Source organism: Meles meles, chromosome 4 (genome assembly GCF_922984935.1).
Source record: "Meles meles chromosome 4, mMelMel3.1 paternal haplotype, whole genome shotgun sequence".
In the NCBI taxonomy this organism is placed as follows: domain Eukaryota; kingdom Metazoa; phylum Chordata; class Mammalia; order Carnivora; family Mustelidae; genus Meles; species Meles meles.
The window spans coordinates 44,134,509-44,157,640 of record NC_060069.1 but is presented as its reverse complement, the minus strand read 5'-3'; the positions used below and the strand labels follow the sequence as shown (position 1 = coordinate 44,157,640).

At 39.6% G+C, this 23,132-nt stretch overlaps 2 protein-coding genes and 1 pseudogene across 3 annotated transcripts in view; 2 read left to right on the top strand and 1 right to left on the bottom strand.

The window, feature by feature from the left end:
* Positions 1-20,902, bottom strand: part of PIGX (phosphatidylinositol glycan anchor biosynthesis class X) — a 41,296-nt gene extending 20,394 nt beyond the window's left edge. Inside the window, exons 1-4 of the mRNA XM_046003645.1 lie at positions 20,843-20,902; positions 18,235-18,366; positions 17,830-18,016; positions 14,675-14,738 (exon numbers count right to left, since the gene is read on the bottom strand). Coding sequence (XP_045859601.1) covers positions 14,675-14,738; positions 17,830-18,016; positions 18,235-18,366; positions 20,843-20,902 — 443 coding nt within the window. The remainder of the gene's footprint in view (positions 1-14,674; positions 14,739-17,829; positions 18,017-18,234; positions 18,367-20,842) is intronic.
* On the top strand, positions 3,661-4,488 carry LOC123939993 (annotated as a pseudogene).
* Positions 18,170-22,860, top strand: CEP19 (centrosomal protein 19). Of its 2 annotated transcripts, none has more exons than XM_046003255.1 (3): positions 18,170-18,345; positions 21,180-21,376; positions 22,209-22,860. In XM_046003255.1, the coding sequence occupies exons 2-3, from the start codon at positions 21,247-21,249 to the stop codon at positions 22,568-22,570; spliced, it is 492 nt and encodes a 163-aa protein (XP_045859211.1). In that variant the 5' UTR covers positions 18,170-18,345; positions 21,180-21,246; the 3' UTR covers positions 22,571-22,860. The 2 variants fall into 2 exon arrangements, with proteins under 2 accessions (XP_045859211.1, XP_045859210.1); XM_046003254.1 differs by having other exon boundaries at positions 18,171-18,345; positions 21,177-21,376.
* Positions 22,861-23,132: the final 272 nt, after the last annotated feature.

Here is a 23,132-nt window from a genome sequence, read left to right as displayed (position 1 = left end):
ACAACAATCAACAGAAAGAGTCTAAAAATAGACACACACATTTATATATTTAGAAATAAATTAGAAATATAATTTAAATTATAAGTATATATATAATTTATATAAATATAAAAATATAAATTCTATATTTATATAGATATATTATTTATATATAAGATTTTATATGAGATATTTATATCTCATATATATTTATATATAATTATATACATTTACATATAATATATAATATATATTCTATACACACATATACATACATATACAATATACATATATTATATATAATATTAAATATTATATTAAAATATTTTAAGACATAACAGCTGAAAAATTTCTGAATTTCATGAAATTTTATGGAATTTCATGAAAAAGATAAGCCCATAAACCCAAGAAATTCAACGAATCCCAAGCAGGATAAACATAAAGAAAACCACACCAAGGGGCACCTGGGTGGCTCAGTGGGTTAAAGTCTCTGCCTTCGGCTCAGGTCATGATCTCAGGGTTCTGGGATCGAGCCCCACATCAGGCTCTCTGCTCAGTGGGGAGCCTGCTTCCCCCTCTCTCTCTGCCTGTCTCTCTGCCACCTTGTGATCTCTGTCTGTGGAATGAACAAAATCTGGAAGGAAGTAAGGAAGGAAGGAAAACAAACCACACCAAGACGTATTATCAACCAGTCACTAGAAAAAAAAAAATCTTAAAAGCCATCAGAGGAAAAAGCAGCATTATGGAGAATAACGAAGAACAAACCAGAGGACAATGGGACGAAGTATTTAAAGTATTAAATGAGAAAAGGCTATCAATATAGAATTATATATCCAAAAGGAGAACCCTTCAAAAATAAAGGCAAAAAAAAAAAAAAAAAAAGCTAAAACAAATGTGAAGAGACTTTGTCACTACAAGAACGGTAAAGGAAATTCTTCAGGCAGAAAGAAAATGGTATCATATGGAAATAGGGAAAGACAAGAAAGAAGAGCAAATGCTAAGTATGTGAGTGAATATAAGAACTTTGTTTATTTTTTAATTGCTTTAAAATTTGATCGATAGAAAAATTGAAACTCTGTTCATTTCTTGGTGGAAACATCAACTGTTACAGCCTCTAAGGAAAACAGGATGATGAGTCCACAGAAAATTAACATGAATGATGAACACATTATGTTAAGTGAAGTAAGCCAGTGACAAATACTGTATGATTCTGCTTATACGAGGTATCGAGAATAGTCAAATTCACAGAAACAGAAAGTGAAATGGTGGTTACCAGGGGCTGGACGAAGAGGAGAACTGGGGGCTATTTAATAGGTAAAGTTCCAATCTTGCAAGATGAAAAGAGTTCTGTAGACGGATGATGGTGATGGTAACACAATAATGTGTATGTCCTAAATGCCACCCAAGTGTACAATTAAAAATGGTTAAGATGGGGGATGCGTGACTGGCTCAGTCAGTAGAGCATGTAACTCTTTTTTTTTTTTTTTTAAGATTTTATTTATTTATTTGACAGACAGAGATCACAAGTAGGCAGAGAGGCAGGCAGAGAGAGGAGGAAGCAGGCTCTCTGCTGAGCAGAGAGCCTGATGTGGGCTTGATCCCAGGACCCTGAGATCATGACCTAAACCGAAGGCAGAGGCTTAACCCACTGAGCCACCCAGGTAGAGCATGTAACTCTTGATCTCAGGGTCATGAGTTCAAGCCCCATGTTGAGTGTAAAGCCTACTTAAATTAAAATTTTTTTTAAATGATGTAAGTTTTATGTGATGGGTGCTCTTAATTAAATAATTAAGAATTATTAATTAAATAATTAAGTAATTAAGTAAGAATTGATAATAAGAAATTAAATAATTAGAAATATATGACTATTCAAAACAAAAATAACAGTAGTGGGGATTATTAGTAAAACATAAAGTTGATACATGTATGGCAACAAAAGCATAAAAGGGGGTGCCTGGGTGGCTCAGTGGGTTAAGCCACTGCCTTCGGCTCAGGTCATGATCTCAGGGTCCTGGGATCGAGTCCCGCATCGGGCTCTCTGCTTGGCAGGGAGCCTGCTTCTCTCTCTCTCTCTCTCTGCCTGCCTCTCTGCCTACTTGTGATCTCTCTATGTCAAATAAATAAATAAAATCTTTAAAAAAAAAAAAGCATAAAAGGGAGGAGAAAAAAGTAAAGTATTCTAATATTTATACATTATTCATAGTATGGAATAATATTGGAAGGTAGACTATGATTAAAATTGCACACTGTAAACCCTGAAGCAACCAATTAAAGAAAGAGAGAAGTATCGTTAATAAGCCAAAATGGAGATAAAATGGAATGCTTAAAGAATTCTCAATGTATCTAAAATAAAGCAAGAAAAGAGAGAAAAGATTAGCTAGGACAAACAGAAAAGCAAACAGAGGAGTGCCTAGCTGTTTCAGTCAGTTGAGCCGACTCCTGATTTTTGGCTCAGGTCATGATCTCTGGGTTGTGGGATCAAGCCCCAACTCAGCCCCCATGCTGGGTGAGGGGCCCGCTTGAGACCCTCTCTCTCTCTCCTTCTACCCCTTCTTCTCCTCTCTCACCCTCTCTAAAAAAGAAAAAAAAAAAAAAAGAAGAAAAGCAAAAAGAAAAAAAGGGGCAAGATGGGTAGATTTAAACCAAACCAACCAAATCAATATTTATATTAAAAGTAAATGGTCTAATCACTCTAATTAGAATGTAGAGATTGGGGGCGCCTGGGTGACTCAGTGGGTTAAAGCCTCTGCCTTCGGCTCAGGTCATGATCCCGGGGTCCTGGGATCGAGCCCCACATCGGGCTCTCTGCTCAGCAGGAAGCCTGCTTCCTCCTCTCTCTCTGCCTGCCTCTCTGTCTACTTGTGATCTCTGTCAAATAAATAAATAAAATTAAAAAAAAAATGTAGAGATTGACCTACTGGTTAAATAGAAACAATTATATTCTGTGTACAAGATACACATTAATAATAAAAATATGGAGTGGGCATATTAATATAAAAATGCAAAAAAAAATGCAGACTTCAGAACAAGGAATATTGTCAGGGATAAAAAAGGAAATTACACCAATATAAAAGGATCAATTCATCAAGAAGATATAACAATCCTAAATGTGCTGTATGCACCTAAAAACACTGCTTCAAAATATTCATGTATTTTACTTTACAGCAAAAACTGGGAGAACTTCAAGGATAAATAGATAAATCTGCAATTATAGCCAGAGATTTTAGTATCCCTCTCTCAATAACGGACAGACTAAGTATAAATGCAGGAGAGATATAGAAGGCATGAACAACCTTCAATCAAGTTTATCTAATTGATGTATATAAATGTTCTACTAAACAAAAGCACATTACACAGGCCATATATATAACTATATGCTGGGCAATAAAATAAGTCTCCAAAAGTAGCAAAAGACTGAAATTAAATTGTGTATAGTCTCTAACCATATGGAATTAAGTTAGAAACCAAAAGGAGGAAGAATCACAGCCTTCACCGAAGCCACAGACTCAGGCTCAGTCTCCTCCTTTGGCTATGCCTGGGATCTGTTGCCCGGAAACTTTGACTTCACAGCTGCTTGTGTCATCTCAGGTTTCTTACCTCCGGGGGAAAAAAAAATGGAAACCTCACAACCTGAAAATTCATTTAGGAGTTTGAAATTAGGGATTTCTTTCAAATCTGGACATGGCTAACTGAGAAGCAACAAGACCCAACAAGCCAAATATTATAAATAAAATATACCAGTTGAAACTAGTACTTCTGGGAGAGTCTGCCGTTGGCTAATGAAGCCTAGTTCTTTGTTTCATGAATTTCAAGACAGTACCATTGTGGCTGCTTTTTAACCCAAGGCGTCTACCATGACAGGTTGCAGTGTAGTCTGAAATACGGGATACAGTGGTCAAGAATGAAACTACAGCCTAGCACCAATGTATTACAGAGGAGCACAGGAAGCCATAGTTGAATATGAGAGCTCCAATGAGGAGTCCCTTGCAAGAGCGAAACACTGGGTTAAAAAACCTCAAAGGAAAGCAAGTCCTAACACTGTCATAGCTTTACCAGGAAATAAAGCTAACCTAGAATAAAAGGGCTACAGATTGGGGCGCCTGGGTGGCTCAGTGGTTTAGGCCTCTGCCTTCGGCTCAGGTCATGATCTCAGGGTCTTGGGATCTAGCCCCGCCTCCGGCTCTCTGCTCAGTGGGGAGCCTGTTTCTCCCTCTCTCTCTGCCTGCCTCTCTGCCTACTTGTGACCTCTCTCTCTGTCAAATAAATAAATAAAATATTAAAAAAAAAAAAAGGGCTACAGATTCACAGGAAGCACAGTCCTATGCAGATGACAAGTTTATTATTCATGGAGACATCAGCTAAAACCTCAATGTATGTGAATGAAATATTTACAATTATAGCTAAAAAGCTGCCAAATAATGAACCACAGAATCTAGGAGCAAATTCTGCCCGCGAAGAGTAGCAGAACTTACTGAACCCAGGCAGCCAACCAGGGGACAGTGTAATTAAACCTCCAATTTGAGCTAGCTGGACTATTCTTCTGCTTCCTAAATGTAAATACCAGTGAAACTGGTGCACCTAACCAGTCCAGTCCAGTATAACTTCCAAAAAGAGGCTTATGATGGTCTCTTTTTTAAAAAAGATTTTATCTATTAATTTGAGAGACAAAGACAGAGAATGAGTGGGGGTGAGGGGGACGCAAAGGGACGAAGCCACCCAGGGACCCAGAGCCAAGTTTCTTTCTTTCTTAATTTTTTTACATTTTATTTATTTATTTGACACAGAGACACAGCGAGAGCGGGAACACAAGCAAGGGGAGGTGGGAGAGGGAGGAGCAGGCTTCCCGCAAAGAATGGAGCCCGACTCTGGGATCATGACCTGAGCCGAAGGCAGCTACCTAACAACTGAGCCACCCAGGTGTCCCAGAGTCAAGTTTCTAATACAGAGTTATTTTAAATGTTTCAAACTTAATTTTTAATAAACATGTATGTGTCCCTCTGCCTGTTTCAGCAATACAAGAAAATGAGAGCTGTGTGTCTACTTGCTTTATTGAAAGGTTAGGGGAAATCACTTCTCATCACCAGAGATCTAACAAATGACTATATGGACCACCAGTTAACCAGACAGTTCTATGAAAAAGTCTACGAAAAAGACTTTGAACTTACTGATTTAGACTTTCCAAAAAGGTTCTTTTTTAAAAAGGAGGTTCTAAAGATGCTTATAGTTTGCTACAGTAACTCAACTAGTAATTTCTCCTAGTATCTACCTTTAAAGCATATATTCCACATCTTAAGAAATTAACAGGGTCAGCTGGCTGGCTCAGTCCATGGAGCATGCAACTCTTGATCTTGAACCCCACGACAGATGTAGAGAATACTTAGAATCTTAAGGGACACCTGGGTGGCTAGGTTGATTAAGCAGCTGCCTTGGGGCTCAGGTCATGATCTCAGGGTCCTGGGATTGAGCCCCATATGGGGTTCCCTGCTTAGCAGGGAGCCTGCTTCTCTCTCTCCTCTCTACTTTTCCTTCTCCTCCCTGCTTGTGCTCTCTTCCACTCTCTCTCTTAAATAAAATCTTCAACAAAATAAAAATAAAATAGAAAATCATAAAACAAAACAAATTAACCACAAGAAAACCGTCCCAATAGATGCCTGCGTGGCTCAGTCGGTTAAGCATCTGCCTTCGGCTCAGGTCATAATCCTGGGGTCCTAGAAGCAAGTCCCACATTGGACTCCTTCTTCAGCAGGGAGCCCACTTCTCCCTTGGCCTGGTGCTGCCCCTGCTTGTGCGCTCACACTCGCTCTTTCTCTCTGACAAATAAGTAATTTTTAAAAAAAGAAAGAGGGGTGCCTGGGTGGCTCAGTAGGTTAAAGCCTCTGCCTTCGTCTCAGGTCATGATCCTAGGGTCCTGGGATTGAGCCCCACATCGGGCTCTCTGCTCCGCAGGGAGCCTGCTTCCTCCTCTCTGCCTGCTTCTCTGCCTAGTTGTGATTTCTCTCTGTCAAATAAATAAAATATTAAAAAAAAATAAAAAAGAGAGTCCCATATCTTCAAGCTAAAGAATGAATATCAGTGGCATCTAAACTGTAACTAGTCCTGTTATTTTAAAAATAGCCTTTAAGGTAAGGGTGCCTGGGTGGCTATTAGTTAGGCATCCACCTTTGGCTCAGGTTATGATCCCAGAGTCCTGGGACGGAGTCTTGTGTGGGGTTCCTTGCTCCGCCGGGAGTCTGCTTCTCCCTGTGCCCCTCCTAATACTCATTCTTTAAATCTTTCTCTCTAATAAATAAATAAATAAAATCTTTTTAAGAAATAAATAAAATAAAATAGACTTTAAAAATATCAAATGTGGGGCGCCCAGGTGGCTCAGTAGGTTAAAGCCTCTGCCTTTGGCTCAGGTCATGATCCCAGGGTCCTGGGATTGAGCCCCACATCAGGCTCCCTGCTCAGCAGGGAGCCTGCTTCCTCCTCTCTCTCTGCCTGCCTTTCTGCTTACTTGTGATCTTTGTCTGTCAAATAAATAAATAAAATCTTAAAAAAAAAAATCAAATGTAACCATAGCTAGCTTTAGGAATATGAAACTTGATAAATGCATTTTTGCGGGGGAGGGGCAGAGGAAGAGGGAAAGGGAAAATCTCAAACAGGCCCACACCCAGCATGAGCTTGATGTGGGACTTGATCCCACAACCCTGAGAACATGACTGAGCTGAAATCAAGAGTCGGACCTTTAACCGACTAAGCCACCCAGGCACCCCATGATAAATGTATCTTAATGAATAGCAATTCCTGCAACCATGTGAGCTCTGCAACAAAAATGAAACAAACCAGATGTGACTCTGTTTACTTACTGATTTTGATTTTGTTTAGGGGCTAAAAAGGGGCTTTTGTTTCCTTTGGAGACAATAAAGTCAATGCACTAACAATATGTACATTTAAACTCATTTTAAATTCAATCTTCAACTGTATTGTAAGTAGGGTACTACACTGAAGCTTCCATATGTTTACTACTTTTCTGTAATATTAAGAGTTGTTTAAAAGTATACGAACTGTACAATTACTAAAACAGCTGATTTTTTCCTCTCTCCTCCTTTGAAAGGAAGGGCTTCAGTTATTCCTATATGGCCAGAACCACCATAAACAGGATACCTGTAATCTGTCACATGAATGTTGCAATATATTGGTAATCTTGCAGCCTTGTTTTCCCAAATTCATTTTATTTTGATCCGTTCGATGTATTGCACTAATTGTTTTAGGTATTTCCACTATGTGTCAGAAATGATTTCATCTATTAAAGTAATGAACAGTCAGCAGAATTTATACATCTACAGTAATTCAGAATTAGTAAGGAAAACAGTTCACCAGTGTTTAGTTTTATATTGAGATGCCCAGGGTGGAATAAAATAGTACAAAAAAAAAAAGGGCAGTAAAAAATTTCTGGAAAATCTCCCAAAATCTTAAAATCAAACAACGTATGTCTAAATAACTGATGTGTCAAAGAAGAAATAAAAAAGGAAATTAAAAATATACTGAACTAGGGCGCCTGGGTGGCTCAGTGGGTTAAGCCGCTGCCTTCGGCTCAGGTCATGATCTCAGGGTCCTGGGATCGAGTTCCGCATCGGGCTCCCTGCTCAGCAGCGAGCCTGCTTCCCTCCCTCTCTCTCTGCCTGCCTCTCTGTCTACTTGTGATTTCTCTCTGTCAAATAAATAAATAAAATCTTTAAAAAAAAAAAATATACTGAACTAGATGGAAATGAAAACAAATGTCAAAATTTATAGGATAGACCTACAGCCCTGTACAGAAAGAAACTTATTGCCATAAATGCAAAGACACTTATATCAGGGGAAAAAGATCTAAAATCAATGACCTAAGCTGCCATCTTAAAAAGCTAAGAAGGGGGGCACCTGGGTGGCTCAGCAGGTTAAAGCCTCTGCCTTCAGCTCAGGTCATGATCCCGGGGTGCTGGGATTGAGCCCCGCATCGGGCTCTCTGCTTGGCTTGGAGCCTGCTTCCTCCTCTCTCTCTGCCTGCCTCTCTGCCTACTTGTAATCTCTATCTGTCAAATAAATAAATCTTTAAAAAAAAAAAAAAAGCTAAGAAGGAAAAAGAAATTAAAATCAAAGCCAAAAGGAAAGAAATAATAAAGAACAGAAATCAATGAAACAGAAAGTAGACAAATAAACAACGAAACGTCTTCTTTCCAAAGGTCAGTAACATTGATGAATCTCTGTATTGATCATGAAAGAGAAAAAGCACAGACTATCAGTACTAGGAATAAAAGAGTTGGGGGTGGGGAGTTGTATGGGTGGCTTGGTTAGTTAAGTGACTGACTCTTAATCTCAGCTCAGGTCTTGATCTCAGGATCATGAGTTCAAGTCCTATGTTGGACTTCATGCTGGGTATGGAGCCTACTTAAAAAAAAAATATGGGGGGTGCCTGGGTTCAGTCAGGCATCTGCGCTGGCTCAAGTCATGATCTCAGTGTCCTGGGATCGAGCCTCGCACCTGGCTCCCTGCTTATCAAGGAGTCTGCTTCTCCCTCTTCCTCTCCCAACACCTACTCCCCTCCACCATCATGTGGTCTCTCTCTCACTATCTCAAATACATAAAATCTTTAAGAACAGAAAAATTTTTAAATAAAATATTATTTTTAAAAAAGGAATAAAAGAAGGAACATTACTATACAACCTCTACCTATGAAGAGCACAATAAGGGAATACTTGAGTAATTTTATTCCAATTATCCCAATAAATTAAGCAACTTAAATAAAATAGCTAAATTCTTGGAAAGAAAAAAATGACCAAAACTGACAAAAGAAAAAATAGAGCACCTGAATAGCTCTGTATCTTCAATTTGTAATTTAAAAAAATTTAAAGCCTTCCATATAAAAAACCTCAGGCCTTTTTATTGTTGAATTCTATTGCATATTAAAAAAAATAATATCAGTGCTACACCATCAGAAAATAGAGAAGGAAGTATTTCCCAATTTTTTTTACAAGGCTAGAATTGGTCTGACACCAAAACCCAAGTGAGGCATCACAACAAAAGAGAAGTACAGACCAATATCCCTCATGAACTGAGAAGTAAAAATCCTTAACAAGATACTAACAAATTAAACCCAGTAATATTTTGAAAAGATAATGCATCATGACCAAGTGATAGGTTTACTGGAATTATCAACATATGTACTGTACCATACTGACAAAATAAAGTAAAAAAATCATGATTCTCTTAGAGTAGATGCAGAAAAATCTTTTGACAAGATTTGGGACACCTGGAGGGGCTCACGTGGTTGGGCATCTGCCTTCAGCTGAGGTCATGATCTCAAAGTCCTGGGATTGAGCCCCACATCACGCTCCCTGCTGAGCAGGGAGCCTGCTTCTCCCTCTCCCTCTGCCTACTACTCCCCCTGCTTGTGCTCTCTCTCTCTATGACAAATACATAAAATCTTTTTAAAATTTTTTTTTTTTAAAGATTTTATTTATTTATTTGACAGAGAGAGATCACAAGTAGGCAGAGAGGCAGGCAGAGAGAGAGGAGGAAGCAGGCTCCCTGTGGAGCAGAGAGCCCGATGCGGGGCTCGATCCCAGGACCCTGAGATCATGACCTGAGCCGAAGGCAGCGGCTTAATCCACTGAGCCACCCAGGCGCCCCTCTTTTTAAAATTTTTAATTAAATAAAATAAAAATGGGCAAGATTTAAGCAGATGCTGCACAAAGGAAGATAAACCAGTCCCCAAAAAGCACATGGAAAGATGCTCAACACCATTAGTCATCAGGGAAATATCCCATTAAAACCACAATGAGTTACCACTACACACCCACCAGAATCTCTAAAATTAAAAAGACTGACCATACCAAGTGTTGGTAACGATGTGGCATGGACAGAACTCTCATACACTGCTTGTAGGAATGTAAAACAGTATAACCACTTTGGAAAACAGTTTGGTGGTTTCTTAAATTCCACATATACCTACCATATATCCAGGAACCCAAAAGAAATGAAAAAATGTTCACACAAAGTCTTGTATACAGATGTTCATTATAGTTTTATTTATCTTAGCCCAAAATTAGAAATGGCCCCAATGCCATAAAAATGTGAATGGCTAAACAAATTTTAGTACTCAGCAACAAAAAGGAACAAATTACTGCCATGCATAATATGGATAAATGTCACTGATATAATGCAGTGAAAGAACCCAGACATCAAAAAGACCACTTGGTTTCATTTACATAAAATTCTAGAGAATCTATATAGTGAAAGAAAATAGATCACTGGTTGGCTGAGTCTGGGTATAGGTGAGGATGAGTAATTCCAAATAGCACCACATGGGTATTTTTGGAGATGATGAAAATACTCTATATTTTGACTGGGGTGGTGGTTACATGGGTATAGAGAATTGTCAAAACTCAATGAAGTTGATTAAAAAATCACTATGAGGGCACCTGGGTGGATCAAGACCAACTCTTGGTTTCAGCTCAAGTCATGATCTCACAGTCATCAGGCCCCACACTCAACAGAGTCTGCTTGAGATTCTCTCCCCCTCTCCCATACCCCTCCCCACCAAAATAAATAAATAAATAAATATTTTTAAGAATCACTATGAAATAGTACTATAATAATTCCTCTTTTCCCTGTAAGAAATTAAAGCACCAGGGTTAAAACACCCGTGTTACTGTTTTTATAGAAAAATTGTTACCTCTAACTCAAAAAGTATGGGGAAATGCTTTGAGACTTTATATAAATGTATGATATTAGGTTTTGGTTCTCAGATAATCAATAAATTTTTATGGACTAATTGCTCCAAGAACACAGCAGCAACTTCAAGAATTGAATATTAAGAGCAGCTATACAGAAAAAGAACTGTTTTGGATTTTTTTTGTTTTTGCTTATATTCTTCCAAATAGGTAATTTTACATATAGAATTTTATTTTCCTAATAATTTATATTCATTGAAAGAATTCTGAATAATATTTACAGTATTGTTAATTCTATTTTCATCCAAATATATAATTTCTAGTGATGTAAAAGCTAAGGGCATAATACGCTAATCAATTAAATCTAAAAGGATTTATATTAAATTAAATCCAAAAGGATTTGAAGAAACAAATATTTTTCCTTCTCAAATACTTTCCCTCCTCAAAGAAAGAAAGAAAGAAAACCGCAGCACTCAGAAACTAACTTAGCCAAGAGCCAGGTTTCAAACCCCAATAGTTTTACTCTAATGCCCACATCCTTAGCCACTATATCACTCTGCCTCTATAAAAGTAGAATATGCCTATAATCTCTTTTCTTCCAGATAATGTATATGTATTCATGAACATGTACTATTTTATAATTAGAAAAAATATATATACTTAAAAAGACAGAGACTATTCAGGACCTCACTCCAAGATGACATTCAATCTATTAATCGGAACATGTTGGATAACTTTGTTGATCTTTATGAAGTCATTCAACTGTTTTAGCTTTCAGTTCACATTCTTTATCTTGTTCACAAATACAACATGTAAAACTTCATCAAGTCTTGCAGAAAATAAGATATACTGTATCTACAGCATTTCTTCCATCTACCTAATGGATCTGTACGAAGGACCTAAATTTGTCATAAATTCATGCTAGTTCCCAGAGACTACCACTTCCTCTTTTGTGTTTATACATCATCCTTTTAACAATCTGGGCTAGACCAGAAGCTACAGCAACTAACTCCCAGATTATCCAAAGATTACAAACAGACAGAAGTTCAGCAATCACTTAAGTAAATTCTTCTACTGCCCTAAACTATAGATTATCACAGAGGGGAGACCCTAAACTCATTTAAAATAGTAAGGTCCTTTTATATAATTCCCTTATGTATTCTGCACTTCAGTTTCCTCCTACCAGTATTTGCTTGGCCTTCTCCAGAGTGGAAGTAATTCTTCTTGACCAAGAAGACAGAAATAAGAGAACGTAACTAATTCTACTCTCTACAATCTCTTAATGTTTCCTTCTCTACCCAGCAGCAAGATTACACCTGCTCTAAACATAACAGAAAAGCCTTTCACTGGCATTATCTGAAGGTTTCCAGTAACTCTGAGATTTCTAGTTTCTGAGTTTATTCTTGTGGATTCTGTCACTCTTCATCCTTGGTTTTATATCCTGGTTTTTACCTTCAGTACTTCTAACTGGACAGCTACTTTTGCTGTCACAATGGCCTCTTCAGGCACTTCTTTCTTCCTCACTGGAGTCACTTATAATTGCACCGCCAAATTTGCATTACTGAGTATTTCCCATTTCTCTTGAGAATACATCCTAATTTCTCTAAAAACAGGTTATAACCTTGGCATGGGGCGCCTGGGTGGTTCAGTTTGTTGGGCACCTGACTTTGGTTTTGGTTCAGGTCACGATCTCAGGGTCCTGGGATGGTGCTCAATGGGGAGTTTGCTTGTGATTCTCCCTCTCTCTTTGCCCCTCCCCCTGCTTGCACACACACACTCTCTCTCAAATAAATTAATCTTAAAAAAAAAAAAGCTATAACTTCGGCATAATTACGTGACATTGATTAAAATTTGTCTGAAACCCGGTTAAAAATTCCTTTCAGAAGTGACTTCCCTCCCAAAATCAGTTTTATTACTGTGTAGTCACATCTCCTCTTGACTGAAATTGTAGTGCCCAATTTGATCATCTATCACGTTGTTTGTATAAGAGCTAACATTTCCGATGGATGTACTATATGACAAGCACTGTATTAAAAGACTTCCTATATATTCTTAGATTCAATCCTTGTGAACCTAATGAGGAAATACTATCATTACCTAATTTTACTGGTAAGGTGGCAAAGATTTAAGTAACTTGACTAAAGCCACATAGTTACTAAATAAAAGAGCTACACTCTGAGCCCAAGTCTGTCTGAGTTAAAAAACAAAACAAAACAAACCCCAAGTTTTTTCTACTGTACCTCCTAGCCATTCACACGTAGGCTAACTCTGAAGAGGGTGGAGAGTGAGATGTCTCAGTTTAAGATGGCTTATAAAATGCAACTATTTAAAAAAAATAAACATATCAGATTTTATAAATCATGTATCAGAACTATTTCAAATTAATTACCTCGAACACTTTAAAGTATGGGAAGTTTTCTTACAGAACAGTTTCTACAACTTTTTACTAGTCTTTTTTTTTTTTTTTTTTTTAAGTATTTTATTGAGATGCCTGAGTGGCTCAATGGGTTAAGCCATTGCCTTTGGCTCAGGTCATGATCCCAGGATCCTGTGATCAGGTCCTACATTGGGCTCCTTGCTTGGCGGGGAGCCTGCTTCTCTCTCTGCCTTTGCCTGCCACTCTGACTGCTTGTGTGCACTCTCTCTCTCTCTAATAAATAAAATCTTTGAAAAAAAAATAAAGTGTTTTTTTATTAGCAAGAGAGAGAGAGAGAGAGAAAGAGAGAGCAAGCTCACAAGGAGGGGAAAAGCAGGCAGAGGGAGAGATAGGCTCCCTGGCAAGCAAGGAGCCCCCCCGTGGGACTCATTTCCAGGACCCTGAAATCATGACCCGAGACGAAGGTAGACACCCAGCTGACTGAGCCACCCAGGCATTCCTACTAGTCTTTTAAATATCTTCAATACTGGTCAAATATTCGTTTTTGAGAATCTTTTTTAAGGGGCTGCAAAGCAATGCTTATTGAGTGATAGTAAAGTTTACTGAATGATAGAGTACAAAGCTCCTAAAGAGAAAGGGGACCTGAGAGGGTTGCCCAAGAATAATTTCTATTTTGGAAATAGCATGGTCATTTGGAACCAATTCTTATAAATCAGAAATGGTGATTTAGAGTGATATAATATCTTAGAACATGAGGGCATGGCTTTGGAGTATGACAGTCATAAATTTGAGTTAGAACCTTACCACCCTAACTTCTACTAAATTATTTAAATTCTCTGAACCCTACTTCTCTCATCTGAAAAGGAAAAAAGGGAATCACTTCTTGGCCTCCTGGCTAAGATGAAGTGAAAAGGAAGAAAGATATCATCTATCTCACAACCATGTGAAGATTGCGTGAATCTGGCTGTATGTATGTTACATATTATATACATAAAATACACATGTGGGGGTCTGGGTGGCTCAGTCGGTTAGATGCCTGCCTCCAGCTCAGGTCATGATCTTGGGGTCCTGGGATCCAGTCCCATGTCAGGCTCTCTGCTCAGGTGGGAGTCTGATTCTCCCTCTGCCCCTCCACCCTCCCCCAATCATGCTCATGTGTGCTCTCTCACTCACAAAAATAAATAAAATCCTAAAAAAACCCACACATGCATGATAAATAATAAACATTTTTCTCCTCTTCTCTACTGTTATTTTATTTATGTATTTATTTTAACTATTTATTTGACAGAGGGAGAGAGTGTGCTCACAAGCAGGGAGAGTGGCAGGCAGAGGGAGAAGCAGACCCCTGGCTGAGTAGGGGACCAACACAGGAGTCCATCCCAGGACCTGGAGATCATGATCTGCGCCGTGGCAGATGCTTAACCTACTGAGCCACCCAGGCGCCCCTCTACTGTTATTTTAATCATTATTTCAAACTGTGAACCACATATGATGAATCTGTCCCTTATAACATTTGTAATAAAGCAAGAGATTTTCGGTTTATCCATTTTCCAGCTACTGATTTTTTGCTCTAAATTATATGAAACAGTATTTTGACATTAGTGAACGTCAGTGGGCAACTTACCTGTGGAAACCATCTTTCAAAACTTCTTGCCTCAAAATAATTTCTGAACAAGTAGCCCTTATGCCTATAAGAATCAGAAGATTTCTTAAAATAAGCGCTCAGTGAAAGAACATTTAAATAATTAGAAAATAATTGCTTGAATAGGCTTTACTTGCCTGAAAAATCTAACCAACCTATAAACAAAAGCGTTTAAAACTTAAAGAATTTGAGCTATCTAAAAAGCTACTTATAATATAGCAGAGGCATTTAGAACACTGACCTTGGAGTAATACTGCCTAATTATAACCCCAGTCTGTCCCTTAAAGCTATGTGACTTTGGACAAAATACGTTTATTTCTCTGCTATTTGTCATGAGTACTGAATACATGTACAAGCACTTAGAACAGGGCTACCAGATAGTAAGAGCTCTGTATAAGTGTTTGTCATTAATACTCTTTTTTCAGATGATCCCAGGACACGAAAAGGAACAGACTAGCTAAAGAGCCAGGAAATCTCAGTTTTAATCCTGGTTCACTGAAACTGTATTTTAGATACATACTGCCAACTTTTGTATTCTATTGTCCACACCTGGAAAACTGAGAAAATGGTACACTTACACCTTGTGGAGATTTTGGGAAGGTTTAAAACAGAGAAACAAAAACTTGAGGGTTTCAAGGATTCAAAGGGTTCCTTTATAAACTTAGAATAACCCAAAATCTCACTGTAATGACACCATGCAGAATTCAAATGTTAAAACTATTATTCAATGTCAGCATCATAAAATTAAAAATTCAGGGGCACCTGGGTGGCTCAGTCAAACGTCCAGTTCTTGATTTCAGCTCAGGTCATGATCTCAGGGTTGTGAGATCAGCCCTGAGACAGGCTCTGCGCTGGGTGTTGAGCCTGCTTAAGATTTTCTCCCAACTCCAAATAAATAAATAAATAAATAAATAAATAATTCCATTACTAATGACCACCAACTGTTCTGAGTAACCTGCTATATGGAACATTAATCTATTTTCAAAAGCTGGAAGTGCACTAACATTAAAACAAACACAAAAGGGACAACTGGGTGGCTCAGTGGGTTAAGCCGCTGCCTTTGGCTCAGGTCATGATCCCAGGGTTCTGGGATCAAGTCCCACATCGGGCTCCTTGCTCAGTGGGGAGCCTGCTTCTTCTCTCTGCCTCTGCCTGCCACTTTGCCTGCTTGTGCTCTCTCTCTCTCTCTCTGACAAATATTTTAGTATATGTACTGCCAAAGCGAGCACTCTCTCTGACAAATAAATAAAATCTTTAAAAACAAAAAAACCAAACACAAAAAAAACATATACTATTATGTATTGCTAAGTCTATTAGATTCATTCCTGAAAAGATGCACACACACAAAAAAAAAGATATGAGAACACCAAAATATACAAGGAAAGGAAAAATGATATTTATTAAATGATATCCATATGACAAGTCCTCTACTTGGGGCTTTCACATATTTTAACTTTCACAACTCAGCAAAATAGGTGAAATTACTGCCATTTGCACACAGGAGGAAACTGATTAACAAACAGTTCTCACTGGCTCTAGGCCATACCACTAAGTAAGTTACTGATTAGAAGCAAGATCTCCTAGAGTTTTAAAGCCTAAGATATTTCCACTTACCTAGCTATCTAAAAAAAAAAACCCTTATTTGCTTCAGAGAAGCATATATAATCATTTCCGAAAAATACATTTGGGTATCTTTTTTACAAATCCAGATGTTTCACTATGTTTAATTTTAATAGGGGTGGAGAGTCAGGATTTATATCTATCTAGAACTTAAATTAGAAAAAAAAAGTCAGATTAATAGGCTTAAATTCTGTTGGGATATACACTGGAGAATACTGAACCCCTTTCATCTCGGGATGGTAGAAAGGTTAATTCACAAATAGTATAGCAAATAGATTATTCCTAATTTTTTAATGCAAAAACAACATTTTCTTTTTTTGGAAGATTTTATTTATTTATTTGACAGAGAGAGAGAGAAAGCTAGAGAGAGGGTCAGGCCTTTTTTTTTTTTTTTTTAGATTTTTATTTATGTATTTATTTATTTGACAAAGACAGAGGTAGACAGAGGGCCAGGCTCCTCAGAACAGGGAGCCCAATGTGGGGCTCGACCCCAGGACCCTGAGATCATGACCTGAGCCAAAGGCAGATGCTTAATGACTGAGCCACCCGGGTGTCCCAAGCAAAAATAACATTTTCAAAATAAATTTGTTGCATCTGAATTGACCGTCAAGATTTTTCCTCCTTTTTTTTTTTTAAGACTTTTCCTCTTAAATATTACTTTATTTGATTACAGTGGCTAGAACCGGCTCTGAAAATTGACTTCTTTTTAATGATAAAATACCAGGGCTGGAAGAGTCTTTAGAAATCACCAAGTCCAGCTGTTTAAAAATTCATTTTGGCTTCATAATACTTCAAGTAAATCTGGAAACCTAGTATGTGAAGACACAAAAACAGTGATTGACCCTAGTCTAATATTCTCACTTTACAGATGGAGAAACTTAACCTAATTTGTACTGACTTTCCTTATGTAATTACTACTGCACTTCCCCACTACTCTGCAAGTTTCACGAGGGTTGGGGCCATATTTAGCTCAGCCCTGGATCTACAGCACCTAGCACAGCACTTCGGCCCTCCAAGTAGACCCAAAGAAATGATCAACTCACTTGCCCAGCCTGTAGTTAGAAGAAAAGCCCTAGCCTAATCCAGTCTATCACAAAAAATTTTTTGTTAAATAAAACTAGTTGTCCACCCTTCCCACGCGCTCACCCTGTCAGTCTCTCCATTCTGGACTGGGATTCTCACACCCCATAGGGCACTGTGGCCTTGCTGATCCTCTCAGGGGTCCCAAGCTTCATGCATCCCAAGACACTTGGCTGTACTGCCTTCCCGATATTTTAGTAATAGTACGGTTAGTACTACCTCTGAACGACAAAGCCCGACTCTCCAGAGACCCAAGAGACGCCTCGGAGCAGTGGCTAGGCGGGTGGGAAAGGTGGGAAGCACATGGCCTCGGTTCTTAACCTCCTCCAGGTCACCCAGCAGGTTCTAGGTCCGCGCGACGAGAGGCGCACCGTGGAGGACCTAGGAGTCCGGACAGTCCCCCACCCGCCGGTCTCCCAACCCCGTCCCTCGTTTACCAGCGTCGGTGGGGGTGTTAGTGAAGGCCGTAGCGGGTGTGGTGAGTCCAGCCGCCTCCCAGAGGAGCAGCCAGGCCACCGCCCGGACAACCACGTCCGTGGCAGCCAGGACGGTGGAGAACGCGCTCTCCAGAGCGCGCGGGGACGAACTGCGGACTGAGGAGCCCGAGCACGACCTACGCCGCTCCTAGAGCGTGCTGCCACGGAGTCAGTGACCCGCACGGAAGACAACGACGCGCGTCTGCGTTCCTGTGGTTCCCCGGGTCCCCGCAGCTCTGGTCCCCCCGAAACTTCAGGCGTGGCGGGAGGCCACAACCCTACCGCGGTCTTTGATCCCTTGTCGCCCCGCCCCTCGCCGTCGGGTCAGGGGGCGGAGCGAGGAGCGGCGCACGCGCCCTGACGTACGCCGGGGCTGTTGCTGTGGGAACGACTCCCTGGGCCCGCATCCAGACCCGGGTCCTGGAGCAGTCGGGCGAGCGGTGTTGGGGAACTCTGTGTCTCCACCTCCACTTCCAGGTACGTGCGGATTCGGCTCTCCTGCGGGGGAATTCACCCTGCAGTCACGTCTGCGGGGCTACGGCTGTCGCTTCTACCTGCAGCGCCAGGCTCCGCCCGGCCTGAGTCGAGTTAAGTTTTGTGTGCACTGCGGTTGGGGGGAAGCAAGCCCCTCACGGCGCTTTTAAGCTCTCCCCCCCCCCGCCCCCCGCAGAAGATGCACTTTCTCTGTTTCTCTAAGGGTACAAAAGTTAGCCTTGCAGTAGCGGGGACGTGAGTTTGGGAGAGGATCGTCTCTCTGTTGGGCAAAATCCGTACACTTTTAGGTGCTGTGGGGGATGCTTAGCAAGATTATGGCGGTCACTGATTCCTGGGGAGAAAAGTATTAAAGCCTATGAGGAAGAGTTAGGTAAATGTGTGGTCTGTCTTCTTGAATTAAAGTGAATCTGTAAGTAGGTCTAGATGCAGACTGGAGCTAGGACAGGTGTTTGCAAGAGGAAAGATGTCAGAATGTACCATCGGAAAGTGAAAATAGCAGTATAAGCATGGTATTAAGAAATATGGAGATAAATTTTGGAAGAAACACTTAAAAGAATTGAAACTGGTTGACTATGAAGAGAGGAAGGGCAGGGGACAACAGTTTCTTTGTTATAATCCTCAGAATTATTTTACATTTTTAACAGAATATAAACATATTAGTGCAAATAAAAGTTTAAAAAATTTTTAAAGATTGTTTATTTATTGATTTATGAGAGAAAGAGAAAGAGGCGCAGAGTCAGAGGGAGAAGCAGGCTCCCCGCTGAGCAGGAAGCCCAATGTGGGACTCAATCCCAGGACCTGGGATCATGACCTAAGCCAAAGGCAGAGGCTCAACCATCTGAGCCACCCACACGCCCCAAAAGTTAAATTTTATTATTATTTTTTTTTAAAGATTTTATTTATTTATTTATTTGACAGAGAGAGACAGATCACAGGTAGGCAGGGAGGCAGACAGAGAGAGGAGGAAGCAGGCTCTCCGAGGAGCAGAGAGCCAGATGTGGGGCTCGATCCCAGGACCCTGGGATCATGACCTGAGCCGAAGGCAGAGGCTTTAACCCACTGAGCCACCCAGGCGCCCCCCAAAAGTTAAATTTTAAAAAGAAAAGACTCTGTAGTCAAAAAAACATTGTTATCAATTGCATACATCAGTCATGAGTACAGCCATTTGCTTGAGTGTGTGGAATTTATATTGTGCTCAGTAGGATCTCTTAGAAAGCTTACTAACAGACCACATTTTAATGACATGAACTGGGAGTAGTATTTGAAGAAGGGGGTGGGTGGGATCGTTTGTGTCAGATCAGAGCACAGTAATTTGAAATGGCAGTTCTTTAAGATGAATTTCTTAAGAGTAAAAATTCTGATGTTCAACAATAAGAAGTGAAAAGTATAGGTGATGCTATATCTATAAGACAAAACACTTGACAGTCATAGAAATGTGTGTTTTAGTAAAGCATCGAAGGACAGAATCATGTAAGTTATTACATTTACAAGGCAGGAAATAGATGTATAATGTAAAAAATACTATACTAAAAAAACTATATGTGTAGACAAAAACAAATCAAAGGTAATCATTATATATATGTTTGTTCCTCCTCCTCCCCCCCCACCCTACCTCCAGTCTTCTCCAATGTACTGTGTTCCTATGGTGATTCTCTAGAAAAATCAAGTTTATGAAGGTATCATCACTCTATACTCCTTTACCTTTAGGTTCCTTGACATTTGCAAATCTTCCTGAGAATATCAAAGTCCTACCTAAAGCAGTCGCTATAATTAAGCATATTTTGGCACTGGGCACCAACAAGAGGGAATAGAAAGTATTAACTGCAAAAGAGCTGTGTTTCTTGTAACTGAGAAAACAGAGAGACAAATAAGTTGAAATAAAAACATTGTAAACTTTATTGACTTGTGTATGTAGAGGTTGAATCTGTACCGGGTCTGCATTTTTTATGAGACCTGTAGACTATAAACACTTAAAGGATATACAGAGGCTGTGTCTTATATTAGTAGATTAAATGAAATTTTTTAAATGATTGTATTTATTTATTTGAGAGAGAGCTTGTGTGTGCACGAACGTGTGTGCACGAACGAGCGAGGGGAGGAGCAGAGGGAAAGGGAGAAAAGCAGGCTCCCTGCTGAGTGCAGAGGCCACTGTGGCTCTCTGAGATCATGACCTGAGTGGAAACCAAGAGAGGGCCCCCTCAACTGACTGAGCCCCCCAGGTGCCCTTAGTACATTAAATTAAACAGGTATGTATGGTATTTTGCTGGGATATTCTGATGAACAGTGGATATGTTCCCTGCCCTCATGCTGCATATACAATAGAAGGGAGGATAAGTGATTCAATAAGTAATCATAGAAGACTTCATGAGTAAAATGGGAAGGTACGGAGGAGACAGACCCAGTCTGATGAACCTCTCAGGACTTAATGTTTAAGGTTAAAAAATCATAGTATCTTGCCATAGAGGGTGCTTGTACGTACTTGTTTAACTGATAAATAAAAAGATCCTGTAAGTTGATTCTTGGGCTGACTCGGGTTCATGTACAACCTTTGGTTAAGAATGCAGTACACTAAGAGGTCCAGGCAACTGCACTTCCAGGCTCATGTGTGAACAAACTTACATACCTCATTGAACCAGGGATCCAACAACAAAGGATAACCCCAGGGCTATACTGAACTTTCAGGGTAGCTCTCAAAGTATTGAAGTTGACGGGCTAGCATGCATCTCTATAACTGGACTAGAGCCAGATCTGCTGGGGAGAAGGGGTACTGGGGAGTGTGATTTATTCAACACTTATATTTTTTTGTCCTTCAGCAGGAAGTCATTATGTTACTAACATATTTTCATCAGATTTCCTCCGATTTACCCTGAAGTGCATGTGAGAATGATGTGCACTGCCAAGAAATGTGGAATTAGGTTCCAGCCTCCAGCTATTATCTTAATCTATGAGAATGAAATGAAGGGGAAAAGTCGCCAACGCATCATGCCAGTCCGAAACTTTTCAAAGTTTTCAGGTACCTCATGTTTTATCTTGCTTCCTATCTTAAATATTCTCTAAATCACTTATTAAGAATGATTTCAGTCTTGTAATAGAGCACCATGGCCTTCAGAGTTAGACAGCCCCAGGTTCAAATCATGACTATCAGGGTAGGTAGATGAACCCCAGCTAAATTGTCAGTGAGCTTCAGTCTCCTGATCTGTAAATGGAAATTGATAATCCCACCCTTTCAGAATTGTGATATGGGTTAAATGAGATTGCTTTATTCAATAATACTGACTCCCGTCTCTCCCTCCAAATGTGTTTTTTGTCTTGATATTTTCTTAGTCTAGATATTTTCTTAGTACCAGTACTAATACCTGAAACTGTAATAAATCCTTTTCATCTTAGATGTTTTCTCCAGTTGCAAGTGTTTGACATCTCCTTAGAGTGATTTTTTTTTTAAGATTTTTTTTTTAATATTTTATTTATTTATTTGACAGAGAGAGAGATCACAAGTAGATAGAGAGGCAGGCAGAAAGAGAGGGAAGCAGGCTCCCTGCTGAGCAGAGAGCCCGATGCGGGACTCGATCCCAGGACCCTGAGATCATGACCTGAGCCGAAGGCAGCGGCTTAACCCACTGAGCCACCCAGGCGCCCCTTAGAGTGATTTTTAAGTTAAGGAAATAAAAAATGCATCCCTCTTCCGCCCACCACACTCAAAGCTCGATATAAAGGAATAATAGTTCTGCAAAATAATTCATTCTGAAGCCGTCACTTAGCTACTTGGCTCTCATAGCAGATAATGCTTTCAGTAGTTTGCGATATGTCTGTTGTGTGTGGTGTATAATTTTGTTTTTCTCTCCTAGATTGCAACAAAGCTGCTGAACAATTAAAGAATAATCCACGACACAAGAGTTACCTGGAACAAGTGTCCCTGAGGCAGCTAGAGAAGTTATTCAGTTTTTTACGAGGTTACTTGTTGGGGCAGAGTTTGGCAGAAACAATGGAACAAATTCAACGGGAAACAACAATTGATCCTGAGGAAGACCTGAACAAACTAGATGATAAGGAACTTGCTAAGAGAAAAAGCATCATGGATGAACTTTTTGAGAAAAATCAGAAAAAGAAGGATGATCCAGATTTCGTTTATGACATTGAAGTTGAATTCCCACAGGATGAACAATTGCAGTCTTGTGGCTGGGACACAGAGTCAGCTGACGAGTTCTGATATCAAAAACTCAAAGAATTAATTGAGCTAGTAGAAACTGCATGTTTATACAAAGGATGTATAAACGTGGTTCTAGAAAAATCTGTAAAGAACACTAAATGTACATGTTGGGTCAAGTTTGGATTGACCATGTTACTTTTCAAAACCAGGACATGTGTCTACTGTGTAGATACATGAAAAATATACAAAAACCAGAATTTAGGAATCTGCCTTTAAGGAGCTCACAATCTAATTGGAAGATAACTCAGAAACTTGTGAAAAGCTAATTAACAGAATTAGGCAACAAAAAGATTAGAAATGCTTGATAAAAGTTAAAGGGGGTCAGAGCCTAGATGACGATAGGGTTAGAAAGTCAGGGAAGACTGAGTCCTTTAGTAGAGAGATGGGACTTTGCCTCGTTCTCGAAATGGTAGTGTTTGGATAGAAGTTTATAAGACTCCAGATGAGAGAAGCTGGGAGAAAAAAGGGTCTTGGGGGAGGGTAGTGGTAAAGAGATAGGGACTAGAACATTTTATTTGAGGAACAGTAAGCAAATTATAGTTTGGTAAGATTGGAGGGTGCT

Excerpts from the sequence above, each read along its gene's own strand:
- CEP19 (XM_046003255.1), top strand. The coding sequence starts at position 21,247 with ATGATGTGCACTGCCAAGAAATGTGGAATTAGGTTCCAGCCTCCAGCT. Across the intron at positions 21,377-22,208 it reads AAACTTTTCAAAGTTTTCAG|ATTGCAACAAAGCTGCTGAA; the intron begins GTACCTCATGTT and ends TTTCTCTCCTAG.